At 31.3% G+C, this 19,417-nt stretch overlaps 1 protein-coding gene across 5 annotated transcripts; it reads left to right on the plus strand.

Annotated features, from left to right (window-relative positions):
* Positions 1-821: 821 nt before the first annotated feature.
* LOC126732688 (probable disease resistance protein At5g66890) lies at positions 822-12,640 on the plus strand. Of its 5 annotated transcripts, none has more exons than XM_050435674.1 (6): positions 822-972; positions 1,161-1,938; positions 9,133-9,536; positions 9,856-10,217; positions 10,570-10,781; positions 11,363-12,640. In XM_050435674.1, the coding sequence occupies exons 2-6, from the start codon at positions 1,374-1,376 to the stop codon at positions 12,196-12,198; spliced, it is 2,379 nt and encodes a 792-aa protein (XP_050291631.1). In that variant the 5' UTR covers positions 822-972; positions 1,161-1,373; the 3' UTR covers positions 12,199-12,640. The 5 variants fall into 5 exon arrangements, with proteins under 5 accessions (XP_050291631.1, XP_050291633.1, XP_050291632.1 ...); XM_050435676.1 differs by having other exon boundaries at positions 1,196-1,938; XM_050435675.1 differs by lacking the exon at positions 822-972 and adding an exon at positions 1,006-1,097 and having other exon boundaries at positions 1,196-1,938.
* The last annotated feature ends 6,777 nt before the right edge of the window (positions 12,641-19,417 follow it).

The raw sequence follows: 19,417 nt of genomic DNA on the forward strand, positions 1-19,417 counted from the left end.
AATGTCATTAAATATTATGTTTTTACTTTTTGCTATCATATTATTAGTAATAAACATATTATATTTTTATTTATATAATTTAAAATTTTATTTATTATATTATTTATAACGTTACCGATTTGACCATCGGTCGGATCTCGACCGACCAAAAAATCAATAATTAATTTCTTCTCCGGTTTTTTTACCGTATTGGTTTATAAAACCATGAAAAAAACTCAAAAAAAAAAAAAAAAAAAACGAAAAACTAAAAAAAAAATTATAATGAAACCACTAACAAGGTCTAAACCAAATGCTAATAGAAAAGCCTAGTACAAGATCAATTTCATCTCAAACTAAGACTATCACTATTCTAACACCAACACGATTACATTTTTAATTCAACAAATATTAAAAAAAAAAAATCCTCATTGCCTTAGTGTCTTGCAGATTCACAAGTAATTAAATAATTTAAACTAAAACTAAATTAAACTTAAAGGCTAAAAGGAAATAAGAAACTCACTTACTCTCCACAGTCATCGCCGTCCATCCTTGTTCAGCAACACTAACAATAACCACAATTAAACTCCACAAACTTTATCCTGTAAAACTTTATATATTTGCGTATTTTTTGATTGTTATTGTTATTGTTGTAGTCAATATATAAAATTTTCTTTTTATTAAATTGTATAATTTATGCTTCTTGAGAAATAATGTAGAAAAAATTTCCTAGAAATACCACTGGCCGAAACCTTTGTGGCAAAGCAATTTGGAGTTTTTTATTTTATTTTATTTTTTTTTGAGAAAGAAGCAATTTGGAGTTTAATTGTTCTGTGTAAGGCAAAAAAATCTGGTTTGGAGAGCAGCCAAAAATTCTTTACCTAGAAGAATCTAATAATAAAAATAATAAAAGTCCGTGCGATGCTCTAAAAAGTAAAAGGTCTAAAAACTTGTCCGAAACTTCAAGTCACAAGATGCGCAATTGCGGAGAAAAAGGTATATTGATTGATTTCTGTATCAACGTGTTTTACCCTCTCTGACTATTCAATAATTTCCCCTCCCCAGAAAATTCTATTTTGTTTACGCTCTTATCTTTATCAGAAATTAAGCAGAAATTGAAGGTTTGACGTGTTTGCAAGTTTCGCAGTTGTATATAAGTGTTAATTCAGCTTCGTAATTTTCAGGTATCGCTGCTAATTTAAGTCGTATTGTGTTGCAGTCATTCATTTGAAAGCAGATCCACAACATATCCTTAAACAAAATTATAATAAAGTTTCGATTTTTTGGGCGTTGTTGGGTAGAGGGAAGTCTTTTTTAGTTTGTTTCTAAATTGGGTTTCGAAATCCTATATTGGATTTATTTGGGTTATTCGGCGATCGAAGCAAAGTTTAAGATTTATGGCAGTAGAAATAATTTTTGAAGTTGAAGCATTTGGAGGCGCAGTTAAGAAAGTGGTCAATCTTAAACGCCTCGGATCCAGATTAAATCATATATTGCTTTTGTTCAACGATGATACAAAGCGATTAGATCTCCCAAAAAAGAATACAAAGCGCTCGAAAGAAGACGTGAAAAAGCGTGAGAAGCAAGTTCGCAAGTGCTCGAAAAGCCGGTGGTGCCGCTGTTTTAGAGCCTGTTGCCCCCCCGAACTTTGCGAGTCGGACGAGGACATCGCAAGGTCCTGTGAGGATGATACGGAAGCAAATAGCTCAAGGAATCATGGGACCGAGATTTCGGTAAACTTGAATATTATTGAAGAAGAAAAGGATTCGAACTGGGATAGACCAAGGGCATTTTGTGCGGTTCGTAGACCCCCGATTTTTACGGTGGGGTTTGATATGCCAATGAAGGAGTTGAAGGCACTGCTGTTGAAGGAGGAGGTGCATCAGCTTCTATTGACTGCTCCTGCTGGATGTGGGAAGACCACATTGGTCCAAATGCTCTGTCAGGATGAGAAAATTAAAGGTACTACTTCCATCTCTTTAATTTGTTTGGGGTCCAAGACCATAAATGAGTTATTTATTTATTTATTTAAATCAATTATAAATATAAAATAGGTTCTTCCTGCTATTTGATATGTAGGATGTCGCATTATTATTAGTAAAGTTTCTATATTTAGGTCTTGCTAACATTTACTTTTTGATTGATAATATCACTAATTCAAGATTTTCTTCTAATATAATGTATTTTAAGTAGGATATTATCAATTTAATTTTAAACAATTTTTTTTTTTTTTGTAGAAACAATTGTAACATGTTTTGTTAATAAAATTTTATAACAGATAAATGTATTTAGAAATTATTTAGCCTTTTTATATAATTAGAAGGACAAAACTTAAGTACAGTATTGAGGTATTGTTACTTAGGTTTTCTTCTAAAGATTCAGCCATATAACTTTTTTCTTTTGGGATAGAAGTGTATTTTTAGTTAATTATAGTCGTATGGCTAAATCTTAAGAGGGGAACCTAAGGAATAATCAGTGGCGGCTCCAGGATATATTTTTAGGGGGGTCAATAAGAAGATGCATTTTGGGTAAAAAATGAATTTTGCAATCTATGTGATTTCTTTATTACAAAGTGCTATATTTACAAAGTTTTCATAACACTTTTCTAACAATTTTAGGTTATAATTTGTTATTAGTTTTAATTTAAACTCACTACTGAAATTACTTTTTTTCTATCAGTAACAACCAGTAACATCTGTTACTTCAAATTTGTTGTGAAAGTATTATGAACATAGCGTTTCTCATATAAGATAAACTATAAGTTTAATGTATATTGTTTATTGTTTATTAATACGATTTTTTATAATAGTTTATTAATATAATAAAGATACTAATTATTGTTGCTAAGATTAAATCTTGAAAATCATTTATTGTTTTTAAATACTATAAACATATGAATTATTGTTGTTAAGTAAACTTCAAGCGAGATCTAAATACAATAAACTTTTATGTATTAGTTTATTTCAAATTTTTAAGATCTAAATGATTTTAAAAAAAAATTAAGAAGAATAAATTTATACTTTTGTTGTTAGACTTACTGTTTCTCCCATATTTTAGGAAAAATTGGTTTGATAGAGTTTTTTTTTTTTTAGACCAAAATATTGTCAAAATAATTGTAATCAAGTTCATTTCAACTAGGCTTTAAAAAAATTTAGGTCTAGGGGGTTCAAAATTTTATTTTAAGAGGGTTAAAAAATAAATTAAAAAATTATATATAAAATTTTTTCTTTTTTTGGCCAGCTCAGGGGGTTCATTTGAACCCCCTGAACTGTTCCTAGAGCCGCCCATGGGAATAACCCTAATCAGAATAATTATAGTATTACATATTATAACATCATTATGATTGTTTTCATTGTTATCTTTTTGATATGGTATTTCATTATCTTCTAAGAAATTTTTATGAATTTCTTTATTAATATATCCTACTTGAGATTTAAGTATATTTTTTTTTCTATTCTATTGTCCTTTTTTGTTAAGTTTTATATATATATATATATATATATATATGTAAGCACACGATTTGCGTGGAATCGCAGTTGGGTTGGGTTCGCACGTAAATGGGCCCATACAATATCATTTGTAGAGAGTGGGATCGAAAGGCTAATTCATGTTTGCCCGGCTGTGGATTTGTTAAGATATTTATGCATGGTTCCAATATCTTTGCCTCTGAAGCCTTTTCTCCTTTCAGTGGGACTGGAGCTGCCCCCCTTTAGGTTACATATTTTTTCTTTTATACTCGCATGTGTTCAATTTCCTTCGTCCACGTGTAGGGTCGACCCTTTCAAGACTGATACTTGTCCCATCAGTTTTAGACCCGAGTTGTTGGGGAGTGGTTGAGTAGGCTAAAGTAACACGACTCTGTGAGAGGCAAAACTCTGTCTAGGGCAGGTAGTATGGGCAGCCTTTCCTAGATATTTCAGATTTCTTACAAGATTATCCCTATGCCACTTTTGCCCCTTTCCTTAGTGTAGTTCTGGGCCAGCCGAGGGCTGTACCCTCCTCGGCAGCTTCTCTGGCACGTTGATGCTTTGCGTTATTGGGCTTGGACTACTATCTTCTTCGGCTTGGGCCTTAAGTCTTCCTGTGAACAGGTGGATCTGGTCCATCTGTTGTCGGGCCCCACAATATATATTTCAATTTTTAAATTATTTACAAATAAAAAAAATATTACCTATGATAAAAAAAATTATAATATAGCAAGAATAAAATAAATTTTAAATCATTAAAAAATAAAATCTAATTTTTTAATGTTACTATTGGCTTCACTTATTAATAAGATCACCCAATATTGTCTCCCTTGAGATAAGGGGATGCATAATATAAATTTCAATTTGGATTTTAGAGGAGAAAGAGGGATTATTTGGTGTGTGACATTATGGAAGGCTAGTGTGTAGTCCCGAGCATATGCACGAATATAATTAAAAACAATTATAATTATACAAATCAAATTATAATTTTTTATAAGAAGTTCAAATTATACATGGTATCAGATTACACTTTTTTTAAACCACACATTTCTAAAGTATATAATGATTTCTCATTATATACACTAGCTTGTAACCCCATGCATATATACATAAATACACTTAAAGATATACAATAAGATGCATAATATAATTTTTATATATATAATCTAAATACTATTGATAGTCATTTTTATATTTTATTATCTCTTTAAAAAAATTTGTAAGGATATTATTAAGTATAAAATATAAATTGTCCATATATTTTTTTAAATTATTGTAAAGCACTTTTTTTTTTTTACAATTCATTTATTCTAGACTCATTGGTTTTTGTACTTAATAACTCATTTGGATGAATATTTATGATGTGGTCCTACATTTGATTTTAAAATTAAGAAATAAAACTCTTTAAGAATAAATAATTTAGGACACATTGCGCAAAATTGGAATTCTAATTTGAATTTCTCTCAACTTCACTTATTATTATTACTAACTTGTAACCTCTTGCATATGCATAGATATACTTAAAAGATATACATTAAAATGCATAGTATAAATCTTACATATATAATTTAAATATTATTGATAGTCATTCTTATATTTTCTTTTTTAACTCTTTAAAAAGTCTTATAAGAATGTTATTAGGTAGAAAATGTAAATTGTCCATTTTTTAAATATTTTTATGTTCATTAATTCTAAACTCTTTAATTTTTGTATGCAATAACTCACTTAAATGGAGATTTATGATATGGTTTTACATTTGATTCCAAAATTAAGAAATAAAACCCTCTAAAAATAAATAATTTAGGACACATGACACAAAATTGAACTTAAATTGTAAAATCTAATTAGATTTTCTCTAAACTTTACCTATTAATATATATATATATATATATATATATATATAGATGACTTATAAATTTAAATTGTTTTTAGATATACAAAAAAAAAAAAAGGCTCATAAATATAAAATCATTCAAAATCTCTCTTTCTCTAATTTTATATATAGTGTTAGATATATGATTATGTTTTTATTTATTTATATTGGATTCCTTGATTTCTACACTAAATTAATTCATTTGGCACAAAAATTAATTTTTTTTGATTAGATGGGACATATATATATATATATATATAAATGACTTATAAACTTGAATTTTTTTTAGTTTTATAAAAAATAGGCTCATAAATGTAAAATCATTAAAATTACGTTCTTTTTATGGTTTACTTATATTGGACTCTTCTTTTTTTTACATTAAATTAATTCATTTGGCACAAAAATTTAAAAAAAAAACTTAGATTAAATGGGACACATGTCGCGAAATTAAACTCTAAACTAAATTCAATTTTTACATTAAATTAACTCACTTGGCACAAAAATTTAAAAACTTAGATTAGATGGGACACATGGCACAAAATTAGACTCTAATTGAATTTCAATTTGAATTTTCTCTTTGCTTTACTTATATATAGATTATTATTATTATTATTATAAAAATTTTGTGCCAAATGAATTGTTTTTAGTTATTAAAAAAAGGTTCATAAATATAAAATCATTCAAATTCTCTCTTCCTCTAATTTTATATATAGTGTTAGATATATGATTATGTTTTTTATGATTTATTTATATTGGACTTGTCGTTTTCTACTCTAAATTAACTCATTTGGCATAAAAATTTAAAACCTTCTATTAGATGGCACATGTGACGTAAAATTAAACTTTAATTGAAATCCAATTTAAAATCTAATTAGATTTCCTCTCACCTTTACTTATTAATATATATATATATATATATATACACATATAGATGACTTATAAACTTGAATTGTTTTTAGTTCTACAAAAATAAAAGACTCATAAATATAAAATCTTTAAAAAATTATGTTTCTTATGGTTTATATTGGACTCCTCTTTTTACTAAATTAACTCATTTGATATAAAAATTAAAAAAACTTAGATTAAATGGGACACATATCGTAAAGTTAAACTCTAATTGAAGTCTAATATTTACATTGAATTAACTCACTTGGCACACAAATTTAAAAACTTAGATTAGATGAGACACGTGGCGCAAAATTGGATTATAATTGAATTCCAATTTGAAATCTAATTGGATTTTCTCTCAGCTTTACCTATTATTATATATATAGATATGATTTAGAATTTAATTGGTTTTAAACTGTTATGTTTTTGTACCCAATAATTCACTTGTTACAAAAATTAAAAACTTAAAAAAACACGTGGTGTAAAATTGAGAATTCAATTAAAATCTAATTGAATTTTCTCTGAGATCTTCTATGGGAAGATCTCAAACTAAAGGGAAATCTGAGAAATGCAAATGATTTCATTGTGGGAAGATCTCAAACTAAAGGGAAATCTTAGAAATGCAAATGATTTCATTGTGGTAAAGAATGCCATTTGAAAATGAATTATTGAGCATGGAAAAGATAACAAAAGGAGGTAAATAATCAAAAGAAAGATTATGACAATAATATAATGGCTACTTGCTCAGGTGAACAAGTAATGGCTCTCTCTTGGGGGAAGGATGAGTGCTTGCATGTTGGGGAGGAAATTGAGTGGTTTGTTCTGCTTCTGTCCATTGTACTCCTAATTCTTCACTTCGTACATGGATAGAGACTTTGGTTTTGTGAAGATGGGCAACAAAAGGTATTCGAAGATTGTGAGAAGTGGTGATGTTTGCATCTAAACTAGTGTCAGGTATACATTGACTTTGAAAGATGTGTGACATGTTCCTGAATTGTGTCTTCATCTATGTCCATAACTTCATTGGGATTATGACAAGTACTTCGGTAATGGAAGATGTAAACTGAACTAGGACTTATGGTGGCTAAAGGCAAGCCTTGTTGCACTTTCTACAAGACATGTGTGAAGGTGTTTAGAGATGTATTTTATGTTGCGAAAGAACAAATCAAAATTGAGGTACAAAAGGTTGACTCACATCAACGACAAGGGGTTTCAAATTTTAGCAAAGAAGTCTCTTATTCCCTTTTCCAAAGGTAGAATGCTAAACCTTTGTAATCATTGTTTTTTCAATAAACAACATAATATTTCTTTTGCCATATCCTCACAAAAGAAATCTAATCCTTTTGGATTAGTCACTCTGATGTTTGTGGTCCTTTTGAGGTGGAGTCTTTGGGTGGCAATAGATATTGTCACATTTATTGATGATGCATCATGGAAGATGTGGGGAATGCGTTGAACACAAAAGATCAAGTGTTTCAACCATTTCAACAATTTCATGCTATGGTTAATTAGAGAGGCAGAGAAGCAATTGAAGTGTCTCTGTACTAACGGATGAGAGTACACATCAAAAGCATTCAAAGGTTGTTGTTTAGGACATGGCATAAGGGATGCTAAGACAATTTATGGCATGGTTTCAAACCTGAACCATTCAAAGAACTGAAAAAGGGGAAAGTTCAAAGTTTTTAAGTTTGGACTAAGATTTAACCGAGGTCGAAACTTGAAGTTGTCATAATTAATTTAGTAATTAATTAAAATACAAATAAAGGTATATTAAATTTGTATATATTAGCAAAATTGACTAAAAATATCTATAAAAAAAATGAAACAAACTTTCAAATAAATTTTCATAATATTGTAAGGTTAATAGAAAATAGCACAACATAAATAAGCATGAAAAAGAATTGTATAATTAAATCACAAGTAAATTTATAAAAATAAATAAATAAAAAACAAACAAATTTGGTAATATTTAATAAATTGAGAGAGGGGTGATATAATAAGTCGAAAAACTGTAAATTATTTAAATCTAAAATAAATATAATAATATTTTATAGTTGATCACTAGATGCCTTAGTCCACTGTTTATACCTTGGTTCCTAAATGGGAGGTGGGGTTGGGCTAAGACAATAACAGTGGCGCTGTAATGTTTCCTACGGTTGAACAACCTAGAAATAAAATCAAACCCCAAAAACCCTATAGTGGATTGTTGGAGCTCGTCTGGATGTAGGCTTCATTTCAAACCATGTATGCCTTTTATGCATTTGATAATTTGTCTCTTAGAATCGATATTGCATATCTTTCTAGTTTAGCGTTGTTATTTGCTATGGCTAATAGCTATTACCTTTATATTGGTAAATACACACTTGGTTGACACCATTGAGGGAGACTTTGGTCCCATCAAGAGGTGGTTAGTTTTTCCTAACAATATGTGGCCATGGCAAATCATGTTCATTCATTTATTTTGGCCCTTTCAACACTTGAAGCGGTGCTTTTGGCATATTTCATATTTTGGAATTATTTCCTTATAAAAGTAGAAAAAGAAAAGAGGTACAACAACAATAATCAAGCCTTATTCCCAAATTTTGGTGGTTTGGCTATGAATTGTCAACAAACTATCTATGATCAACCACTTGTATTCTTTTCCATCATTCTATTGTTTTCAAAGTCATATTCTCTATCACATCCTTAATTAACATGTCATTTTAGGAGATGATTGAAAAAAAGAAAAGCAATTCTCATGACTCTAATTGTGGCGTTTCTCACATCTTTTTTTTTTTGTTGGCTCACTTCTTACCCTTTCCCTTGATTGGGCTTGGGAAATTTTTTCATGACCTAGCCATTATGTGAGTTTTTTTTTTATATAATTTTATGAGACATGAAATGTGCCTCCAAGGCTGTTTTCTAACTACATTGTTTTTGGATATACAGGCATGTTTGCAAACAATATTCTCTTTGTCAGCGTTTCTAAAACTCCCAATGTGAAGGTCATTGTACAAAACCTATTTAGTTATAAGGGTATTAAGCCTACGTATCAAATTCAAAGTGATGAAGATGCAATCTACCAGCTACCACAAATGTTGAGTCATATTGGACCTAGTCCTATATTGTTGATCCTGGATGATGTCTGGCTTGGATCAGAATTCCTTCTTGAAAAGTTTAATTTTAATATTCCAAACTACAAGATTTTGGTTACTTCAAGAATTGCATTTCCAAGATTTAAACATACATATAACTTGAAACAACTAAATGATGTGGATGCAATGACTCTTTTTTGTCACTCAGCATTCCTACAAGATGAGAGCTCTTATATTCCAGAAGAAGATGTCAAAAAGGTACTTGGTGAATCTGTGATATATATATATATATATATATCAGAAGATATACATTTTTTTTATGGGTACATACATAATACCAAATGTACTTTGCCAAAATCATTATTCCTACTTATACATACTTTTAAGCTTGCTTGTTTTGTTTCCAATAATCCAACTTTCCAAAACGAGACTACAGAAAAGGGGGAAAATTTTGTCACACACTCTGTTTTCATATTTCTGAATAATTAATGTCATTTAGATAATTTAAATCTTGGAAAAAATTGACCTTGTTGAATTTTGAACAGTAATTGAGTTTATTTGGTTCCTTGCATTGCAGATAGTAAGAGGTTGTGGGGGGTTTCCATTGGTCCTTAAAATGATTGGTGGTTCACTGTGTGGGCAACATGCAGTGGTATGGCACAGTAGACTTTTGAAATGGTCTGATGGTCATTTTTTTTTCAATTCTGATACTGAGTTGCTTCCTCATCTTCTAAAAAGCCTAGAATTTCCAGATGACAAGATCATTATCAAAGAGTGCTTCATGGACCTAGGTTCATTTTATGCAGAACAAAGGATCTCTGCTGTTATCCTTATTGATATGTGGGTAGAATTATATGAACTAGATGAAGATGGCATCCACGCAATTGCCAATTTGCAAGAACTCTCCATTCGAAATCTGGCTAACCTTGAGATGACAAGGTAGGCTAGCTATTTATGACCCTTTACGGCTTAATTAACTTTCAATGGCAATTGATAATTTGTGATTATAGTTGATTTGACCTGTCAGCGCTAAATTTGGACTTTTTATTTCATTGATGTGGAATGTGATTGCAACAAAGAGCTGGAAAGAAAGAAAAAAACTTATACCAAACTAGAAACAATAAGACATGTCAATTACTCTGCCTAGGAAAAAATAGGGATTTTAACTTTTATTAGTCTATAACTTCCTGTAATTATATTCTTAATTTTGTTGGATATATTATATATATGTTTGTGTGAAATGAAATTTTTAAAAATATTTTTCTAAGCTTCTAATTTGCCCATTCACCAGGAAAGATGCAAGTGAGGTCAAGAGCTATTACAATGAAGACTTTGTCACACAACATCATATTCTTAGAGAGCTTGCTTTGCATCAAAGTAGCCGGGAGCCTATAGGGCAAAGGAAAAGACTTATTATGAACATAAGTGGAACCAATCTACCAAAGTGGTGGATGGAACAGAAACAACAACCCATCAATGCACGCTTATTATCCATCTCAACTGGTCGGTGCATTTTCTCTCTCCCAAATACACACATGTACACATTATGTAACCTACATAATATTGAGTGCTGATCACAGCATATACAATTAGGGGCAGAGGGAGGGGGGGTTGGGGGGGCCATAAGCCCCTTGACTTTTGAAAAATCCATCCTCCTCTTATATTTTTGGTAAAAATGACAAAACTTAGGTACAGTACCTTAAGTTTCCCTTTTAAGATTCAGCCATGTGTTTACTTTATTAAAAAATACACTTCCATCTCATGAGAAAAAATCCACATGACAGAATCTTAAAAGGGGAACCTAAGGAACAGCACTTAAGTAATGTACCTAAATCTTACTCTAAAGATATGAATTTTTTTTTCCCCTTTTAAAAGAAACAATAAATGTTGATTTCATGGTTAGGAGTTAAAAATCTTTTAGTTTTTATTAATGTTAGATATACTTTGTTATATGTAAGAAAATAGCATTTGTTAAATAATATTACAAACATATTTTGTGTGTGTAGGTTTTTCTTTGGATTTGTTTTATATTTAGTTTGGCCTACTTAAAGAATTTTTTGGTGTATACAATATATTTTTTGCAGATGAATCATTCTTGGGGACTTGGTGCAACATTCAAGCACCTAAAGTTGAGGTTTTAGTTCTAAATTTTCAAACAAAGAATTACACCTTACCTGAATTTGTGGAGAAAGCAAATGAACTCAAGGTTTTGATAGTCAGTAATTGTGGTTTCTTTCATGCTGAAATAAAAAACTTTCAACTACTTTGTTCTCTACCCAATTTAAAGAGAATTAGGTTGGAGAAGATTTCAATTTCTTCCCTTTGCAAGACCCTTGTACCATTGAAGAGTTTAAGAAAAATATCATTATTTATGTGCAATATTGGTACTGCTTTTGAGAATTGTACCATTCAGGGTTCATATGCATTGCCAAATCTAAAAGAGATAAACATTGACTATTGCAATGATCTGGTAGAACTACCTGTTGGGTTGTGTGACATTGTCCACCTAAAAAAACTCTGCATCACCAACTGTCATAAGTTGTCTATACTGCCTAAAGGTATTGGAAAGCTGGTGAATTTAGAAGTGCTAAGGATTAGGTCTTGTACTGATTTGTCAGAGTTGCCAGATTCAATTAGAAGCCTCCATAAGTTAAGCATTTTTGACATATCTGATTGCCTATGCATTAGCAAGTTGCCAATATACATTGGTGAGTTGTGTAATTTAAAAGTGCTTAACATGAAAGGGTGCTTGAGATTGTGTAATCCATTGCCAGAATCAACAATAGATCTTAAGCAATTAATGATTGTGGTATGTGACGAAGAGAGGGCCAAGTTATGGGAGCCTATCAAGGACGTCCTCACCAAGCTTAAGATTGAGGTGGCTAGGAAAGATATCAACTTGAATTGGCTTCTCAAGTAGCATTTTGAGAACCGTCTGTTGTGGTTGTGGAGGCTTTAGCAACAAAAAGAGCAGTGCAGTTTACCATTGAAACGGGCTTTCACTAGTCCTCTTTCGAAGGTGATTCAGAGATTGTTATCAACTCTCTTAGGCGTGGAGATGTGTTTCACTCTTTTGTTGGTCATATTTTAAAAGACACGTTGTCTTATGTAATCTCTTTACAAAGTTATACTCTTCATGTTGTTTGACAGGGTAATGTTGTTGCATATGCCTTAGCTCAGAGAGCAAGACTTTCTCTCTTGCAATCTGGATAGAGTCTGTTCCTCCAGATTTAGATTCATTTGTATTGTTTGATTTACCGACTCTTGATTAATAAACAATATTGTCTTTTTTCACAAAAAAAGAAAAGAATAATTGACCGTTGTAAGCACAACTTAATTAAGGGAAGCTCTTTGATTAGAAATTTATGTTATTTTGTCAGTTTTATGTGTATAGAGTTTGGACTTTGGAGGTCGATCTCCTCCAAGAAACTCATAAAACATCATTTTCACTCTCTGTTTTTTCTTAAGAAATCCAAAATAGGGAATTAAAGTGTATATACCAAAGCACCCCAAAGAAATGAATCCACAAATACATGGAAAACGCATAGTTCATAGGAGCACTATTCCGCTATATGCCTAACATCATGTAGTAATGAGCAAAGGATCTCAATCTTGAGGTGCTAATAGTCTCTGTATGAACAATTCCCATGCTCAAAAGAATGGAACTCAATAAAATCCCCTTCTATTACTCTTTTTTAACAGTCTTTGAAATAAATTTAATGGCAATGTGGCAATCTATACAATTTCTTAAATTGTTAAAAAGCCTGTTGTCATTCTTGGTGGAGTTTAAATGATTCCAAATGCAGCTGCAAGCTTCTCATTGGGTAGGAAAGATTTTTCTGTTTATGCTCCTTAAGCTTCATAGGCGTTTTGTTAATCCCCATATGATACAAGCATAATGATTTGTTATATGCGTTAAGCCATCTTTTCCTTATCAAGTAGAAATATTCAAGTCCTTTATCAACTAATCCAACATGAATACAAGTAGAAAGAACCCCAAAAAGTAACGTGGTCACTGGTTAGGCTACATACTTGCTTGAGAAGCAACTCAGAGAACTTAAGAGCCTCATTCGGTTGACCATTTTAAGCATTTCTAACAACTGGGGAAGTCCATGAAACTAAATCTGATCGAAGAATCCGTTTAAATCCTTTTTGCATTCTCAATAATCCCATACTTTGAATCCATATGAACAATATTACTTGCTGTAAATGATAAGGGATCAAGCCTTATCCGTGTTATGTAGCCATGAACTGGCTTGCCCAGGGCCTCTACAACATGATCAGCACAAGCATTTAAAATCCCCGCAAACTTGGATTATTATGTCTGATCAATCCCTAATCTCAAAATCCCATCAATGCTAAGAACATAGAAAATCATTGTTGTCCAAGAAACATCCTGGTCCACCATCTTGTCAGGAATGCGCCTAGCCTCCTCTGTACTTGTGCATTTCCCATGCATATTTGATAAGACATTCCAAACCAACTCATCAGAATCCAATCCAATCCGCGTTATATATCCGTAGGTAATTTTGGAATTGTAGTTGAGGCAGCAAGAGCACTAGATTATGTGACCTTACTCAATTTTGAATCTGAATAATATATTATACCTAAGGTAGTTCTTCCCTTCCACGTGAACCCACAAAGACGCTACTAATCTAGTACTACTCCCAGTGATGAAAAATTCTCTCTCTCTCTCTCTCTCTCTCTCTCTCCCTATACACACACAAACACACACACACACACACACACACACACACATATATATATATATATATATATATATATATTATGTAAATAATTTTGACCATTGATATAAACTATTCTCTTATTTAATAGTATATTTTATTATACCGTAAGCTTAAGATTTGGTGACCCCAACTATTTTTTTAAGTAACACAATTCAATTTCATATTTTTTATTTGATTTGATCACAGTTCACAAGAAATATCATTTTTTTTTCCATAAACAAATATTTTAGCTATTGAACTAACTAAAATTCACCATCCCGACCATCACAGGAAATGACACCAAGTACGTATGTAACGTAGGTCATATCTATTACTAATGGAAAAAGTTAATGGATGTTCTAAAAGAATTAGTTTAGTCAATAAATTAAAATAATTTATATAGGAAAATAAAAAAGTAATTAATTTTTTTTATAGCTTTTTATATTTCTCATAAAATTGATATCAAAACTTTTTTAAAATAGTCTATTTACAAATGTCCTAAGGGCACCTATTAATTAGACCCTTACTTAAAAGAATTTCCATTAGCTCGTGCAAAAATTTTCGACTATTTTAGTATAAAAACCTACTTTTTCTATTTTACATACTCACTTTTTAAAACACCTTACATTAAATTATCTATTTTACATTACATTTCATTAGAATATCATTTTATCATTTTTTTATTATTTTTCTTTCTTCACACACAACAACCATTATCTACTCTCTTCTTTCTTCATCTAAATATGTAAAGAAAGAATAAAAAAACTAATGCAAAATGAATAGTGTTAATGTAAATTTACATGGTTACTTTAACAACCATGCATTTTTACACAACTTTGCATGGCCTAATGTGAGTAAATTTTGGGTTTAATTGGCTAAAATGTGGTACTTTTTCTATTGTACAAGCATTGACGTGAGTGCTGTCATTTCTTGTATAATAGGTTATGGACTTTTTTTTTTTTTTTTTTTAATTTGGCTCACTTCATATAAATAAATTGCAAACCATAAAGGATTTATAACTAAGTATTTATTAATATTTAACATGGTCTTTTAATAGGACCCTAATAATAATAATAATAATAATAACAATAATAATAATAATAATTTATGAAATTATTAAAAAAAAATCAAATTAAAGTTACAGTGAGAGGAGAATTTGAACCATGAATGTTATACATACTAAGTAGTGCCAACCACTTGAGTTGGCATATTTTTGATCTATAACTTTATGATTTAATTTATTAGATAGGATTCCATTCAAATGACATGGTCCAAGGATTCAGTAGTTAGGATCAAAACCTTATAAAACATCATGGCCATGACCTTCCACTATCAACAACGTTAGTCAAACAATAATATTATATATATATATATATATATATATTTATATGTAGGGCTTTTTTTGCGTATTGTGCGTTGGGCTGGGCTACCTCCTGCGGTAATGGGCCCGAATATTTCTGAGTAAGGGAGTTGGGGCCGGTCCAATTGTAACTCAACTTTGGCCGATTTGTGCACAAACTATACCTTGCCTGCCAGGAGTAGGCTTATGGCAAGCAGAACTGTTTCAGGTGAGTTACGGCAGGCAGATATAATAATAATAACCAAAACAGAGTACTCTGACTATTTAAATAAAATGGCCAAGTAATCTCTACTTATAAAACATGATTACAGTCGTGATAATGTCATTTACAGAGAAAGTAAAGGAGAAAGAAAACAATATGAACTAATCAAAAATGGGCATAAATCAAGTTTTAAGTTTGGTCTGCCGAAGCAAAGCCAAAGAGGGGAGAACACCTCCTCTCAATGCAAATAATCTCCTAGGAAAAGATCCTGCCGTGGGGATTAATGGCTTTGAGGGAGTCAGATGTGAATGGTTATTGCCCAAATGGAATCCTTGTTACATTTTGGAAGAGAGCAAGATTTGAAGGAGGAGAGAGGGAAACCGACCTACTGGTGCATGCCCATTGTATTATCTCTCTTTTTTCCTCAATTTCCTCTCTTTTTTTCTCTGTTTTCTTTCTTATCTTTTTTCTTTTCTTTTACTCTGTTTTCTTTTTACTCCGTGAATACTCTCTTTTTCGATCTATTTTCAGGGCACGGCAATGGTCCTTTTATAGTGCCTGTCGTGGCCAGTTTTTACCACTTTGCCCCTTAACCGCCTTTGTCCAGTCTGAGCGTACTTGCTGACCACCAAAGGTGTGTGACACTCACCCTTGCCAGACAAAGGCAGGTTTGTTTCATTCCTCAGTCCACCGTAGCACTCTTTCCTACCACGGCATAAATGCTTTCTCTCTCTTTCCCTCAAGGCATGCACCTAACGGTTCCCCCCTCAACCTTGCCTCGTTTGGGTGGTCTGTCATCCCAGCAAGATGTACCTCCCAAAAGGGCTTGGGCAAGAGCCGCAAAATAGGTCTTTTCCCCTCTCCCCACCACCAAACCATACCCCCTTTACCTCTTACCTCTGGCCCATGGCCCCACCACGTCCTATATTGCCTGGGTACAAGCTGGTGGTGCCTGGGCCTTGCGCGTGCTTTCCTTTTAGATATATCCAAAAGTCTGTCTGCTACTCATGCGTTTGTCGTGATCTGGAGACTCTCCGTCTGTGTTTTCTAACCTTTTATATGGGTTTTTCTTTGGTTTCCCGCTCCATTCAAGAGCTGGACTTTGTCTAATGATGGGCCTTACTTTTCTTTGGCCCACTCTCGATTTTCTTTATTTCTTGCAACGTTGTACTGTTATTCCTGCCGTAATAACTTAATCCTGTTGGACCTCTTTTGGGCCAGCCGTTTATTCCTTCTCTCAGTGGCTTGTCATGACCACTGTTTTGCTTTTACTTATGGGCTCTTATGTCCCTTTGGGCTTTCCTTTGGGCACCCATGGCCCGTTTGCTTTCTTTGAGTTTCCTCAGCCCATTTGCTAATTCTACACTCCCATGGGCTTTTTACTAATTTCATTGGGCTTTCCTGGCCTAATAACCTTATTCTTATCCTTGGGATTCATGGGTCTGCCATAAACCCCTTACTCTCTTAGTTTGCATTGCCTTGGGCCTGCGGTGGCCCTTTCTCACCTTTTTACCTCATACGCTGCCCATGGGATGCTATTTCTTTCCTTCCGGGCTTCTTTGAGCCCACTTGCCTCTTCAAGACCTATTTGTTTATTTGTTGGGCCTGTGATCCATTATTCCTGCCGCTTGGGTTTAATGGTTTTTTGCTATCTATTTTGTCAATTCCTTGTTGCCCTTATTATTGGGCTTTCTTTCTGTCTGCCTGGACTTTCACAAATGGCCCTCAACAATATATATATATATATATATATATATATATATATATATATATATATATATATATATATATATATATATATATATATATAAGTTGAAGTGCAACATTTAATGTAGTTACACTCATGTTGATCCATATCATCGATCATGTCACCATTTTTTTTTTTTTAAGATTTTGGTCTAGTTAGGTCTACTTTGATCTTTTTTAGTCCACTTCAATCTATTTCATTCACTTTGGTCCAATTAGTCAATTTCAATCAATTCAATCCACTTCCGTCCAATTAGATCTATTTCGGTGAACCTACTTAAAAATGGGAAAATACAGAACTGAGTTGAAAATACCTATTATAATCCGAATTTATTAAAAAATATAGATGACAAAAAGAAATATTATTATTATTTTAATTATTTAATTTAATGATTTGTGGTTTATTATCTGTTTACATTCTTTTTTCCCCTTAGCTGATATTAGTATTTTATTTTTTGAGTGAATTACACAATTTTAGAGTTTTGATAGGATATAATTTGAATTTGAAGACCAATTGAGTTTTAATATATATATATATATATATATATATATATATATATATATATATATATATAATGAATATGAAAATATGGAATAGATAATCTAATTCTCATTTATAGAAGAGATTATTTTCTCTCCTTAAACATTTTTGGTAAAAAAAATTAATAATGAATATGGAAAGTCTCAAAATTTCCATAAACCTATATTGTAGCCCAAAACTCCTCTATTAAGGTTTCGTTTGGGAATTCATAAAGGGAATGGAATGATCATAAAGGAATGAAAAAGAATGAAATGTGTTTAAGTAAGGGAAAAAAATGGAAATAAAAGAAATGAAATGAAATGGAACAAGTAACTTTATTTGGGAGTAACATAGAGGGAAAAGAATGAAATTATTTTATGACAATATTACTATTAGACGTCTATTTTAAAATAAATGGCTAAATATATAGGGGTATTTTGGAAACTTTTATAAAAAATTCATTAAATAGAATTTCATTCCCTCAAATTCCTCCCAAATTTTGGAGAATGAAAATTTTAGATTTTGAGAAAATAGAGATGTCACAACCCAAATCCATGGAACATGAATTTAGATGCATGACTAACTTGCTGAACTTATATAACATAACTAATCCGAAATAAATTAAAACTCCAAAGAAACAATATTCTTAAATAAAACCTCTTACAAAAATCTAAACTCCATAAATAGGAAATAATCTCCACTATAGAAGACATAAATTACAAAATAAAGGTAACTAAAATTTCAATAAGCCTTCAAGTAATACTGAAATTTCCTACAACTTCCATGCTCTACCTTGCACCTTATAAAGCGATCCAGATATTTTATATTCCCAACAACACTTTAATCTGAAAAATAGTAATTGATGGGGTGAGCCACACATCCAGTAAGTAATTTTACAGAATATACAACGGAATAGAGTCAAGCAAAGCACAAGTATTTTGATTTTTTTCACAAACTCATTCAATGGTATCAAAAATAATTATTCCAAAACATATAATGAATCACTTAATACATATATAATCACATTTCAAAATCATTAGAAAACACATAAATATAATTGATCAGAGTACAATGTCACATATACACATCACATATTCTCACATACAATCCTATGAGTGGATACTAACATCTAACCCTTGCTGGTGAGGGATCAACACATATTCTCACATACAATCCTGTGAGCGGATTTACACATTTATCTGATCAATTCTAAAAACATTCATTTTGAGTCACATATCACAAAACAAAATATATACAAAATTGAATAATTTTCTTAATATTATCAATTATTCCAAATATAAAGGCATAGCGAATATCACAATATTGAATTGAACATAAATCAAAGGATGCTTAACTTTCTTAGGGAATGAATAAGAACTGAAGAGTTTATATAAATATTTTTACAATTCTTGAGTAAGTTTGAAAGCCCAATTTGCTAAAGGAAATGTCTTAAATACCCTTTGAAAAATAAGAATATGACTTTGAAATCACCTGGTTTTAAACAAACTTAAAGAACAAGAACCTTTTTAGAAAACTTATTTTGAAACTCAATTATTTTCGGAAAATAGTTTAGTGTAGAAATCA

The sequence above is a fragment of the Quercus robur genome, chromosome 6 (genome assembly GCF_932294415.1).
Source record: "Quercus robur chromosome 6, dhQueRobu3.1, whole genome shotgun sequence".
In the NCBI taxonomy this organism is placed as follows: domain Eukaryota; kingdom Viridiplantae; phylum Streptophyta; class Magnoliopsida; order Fagales; family Fagaceae; genus Quercus; species Quercus robur.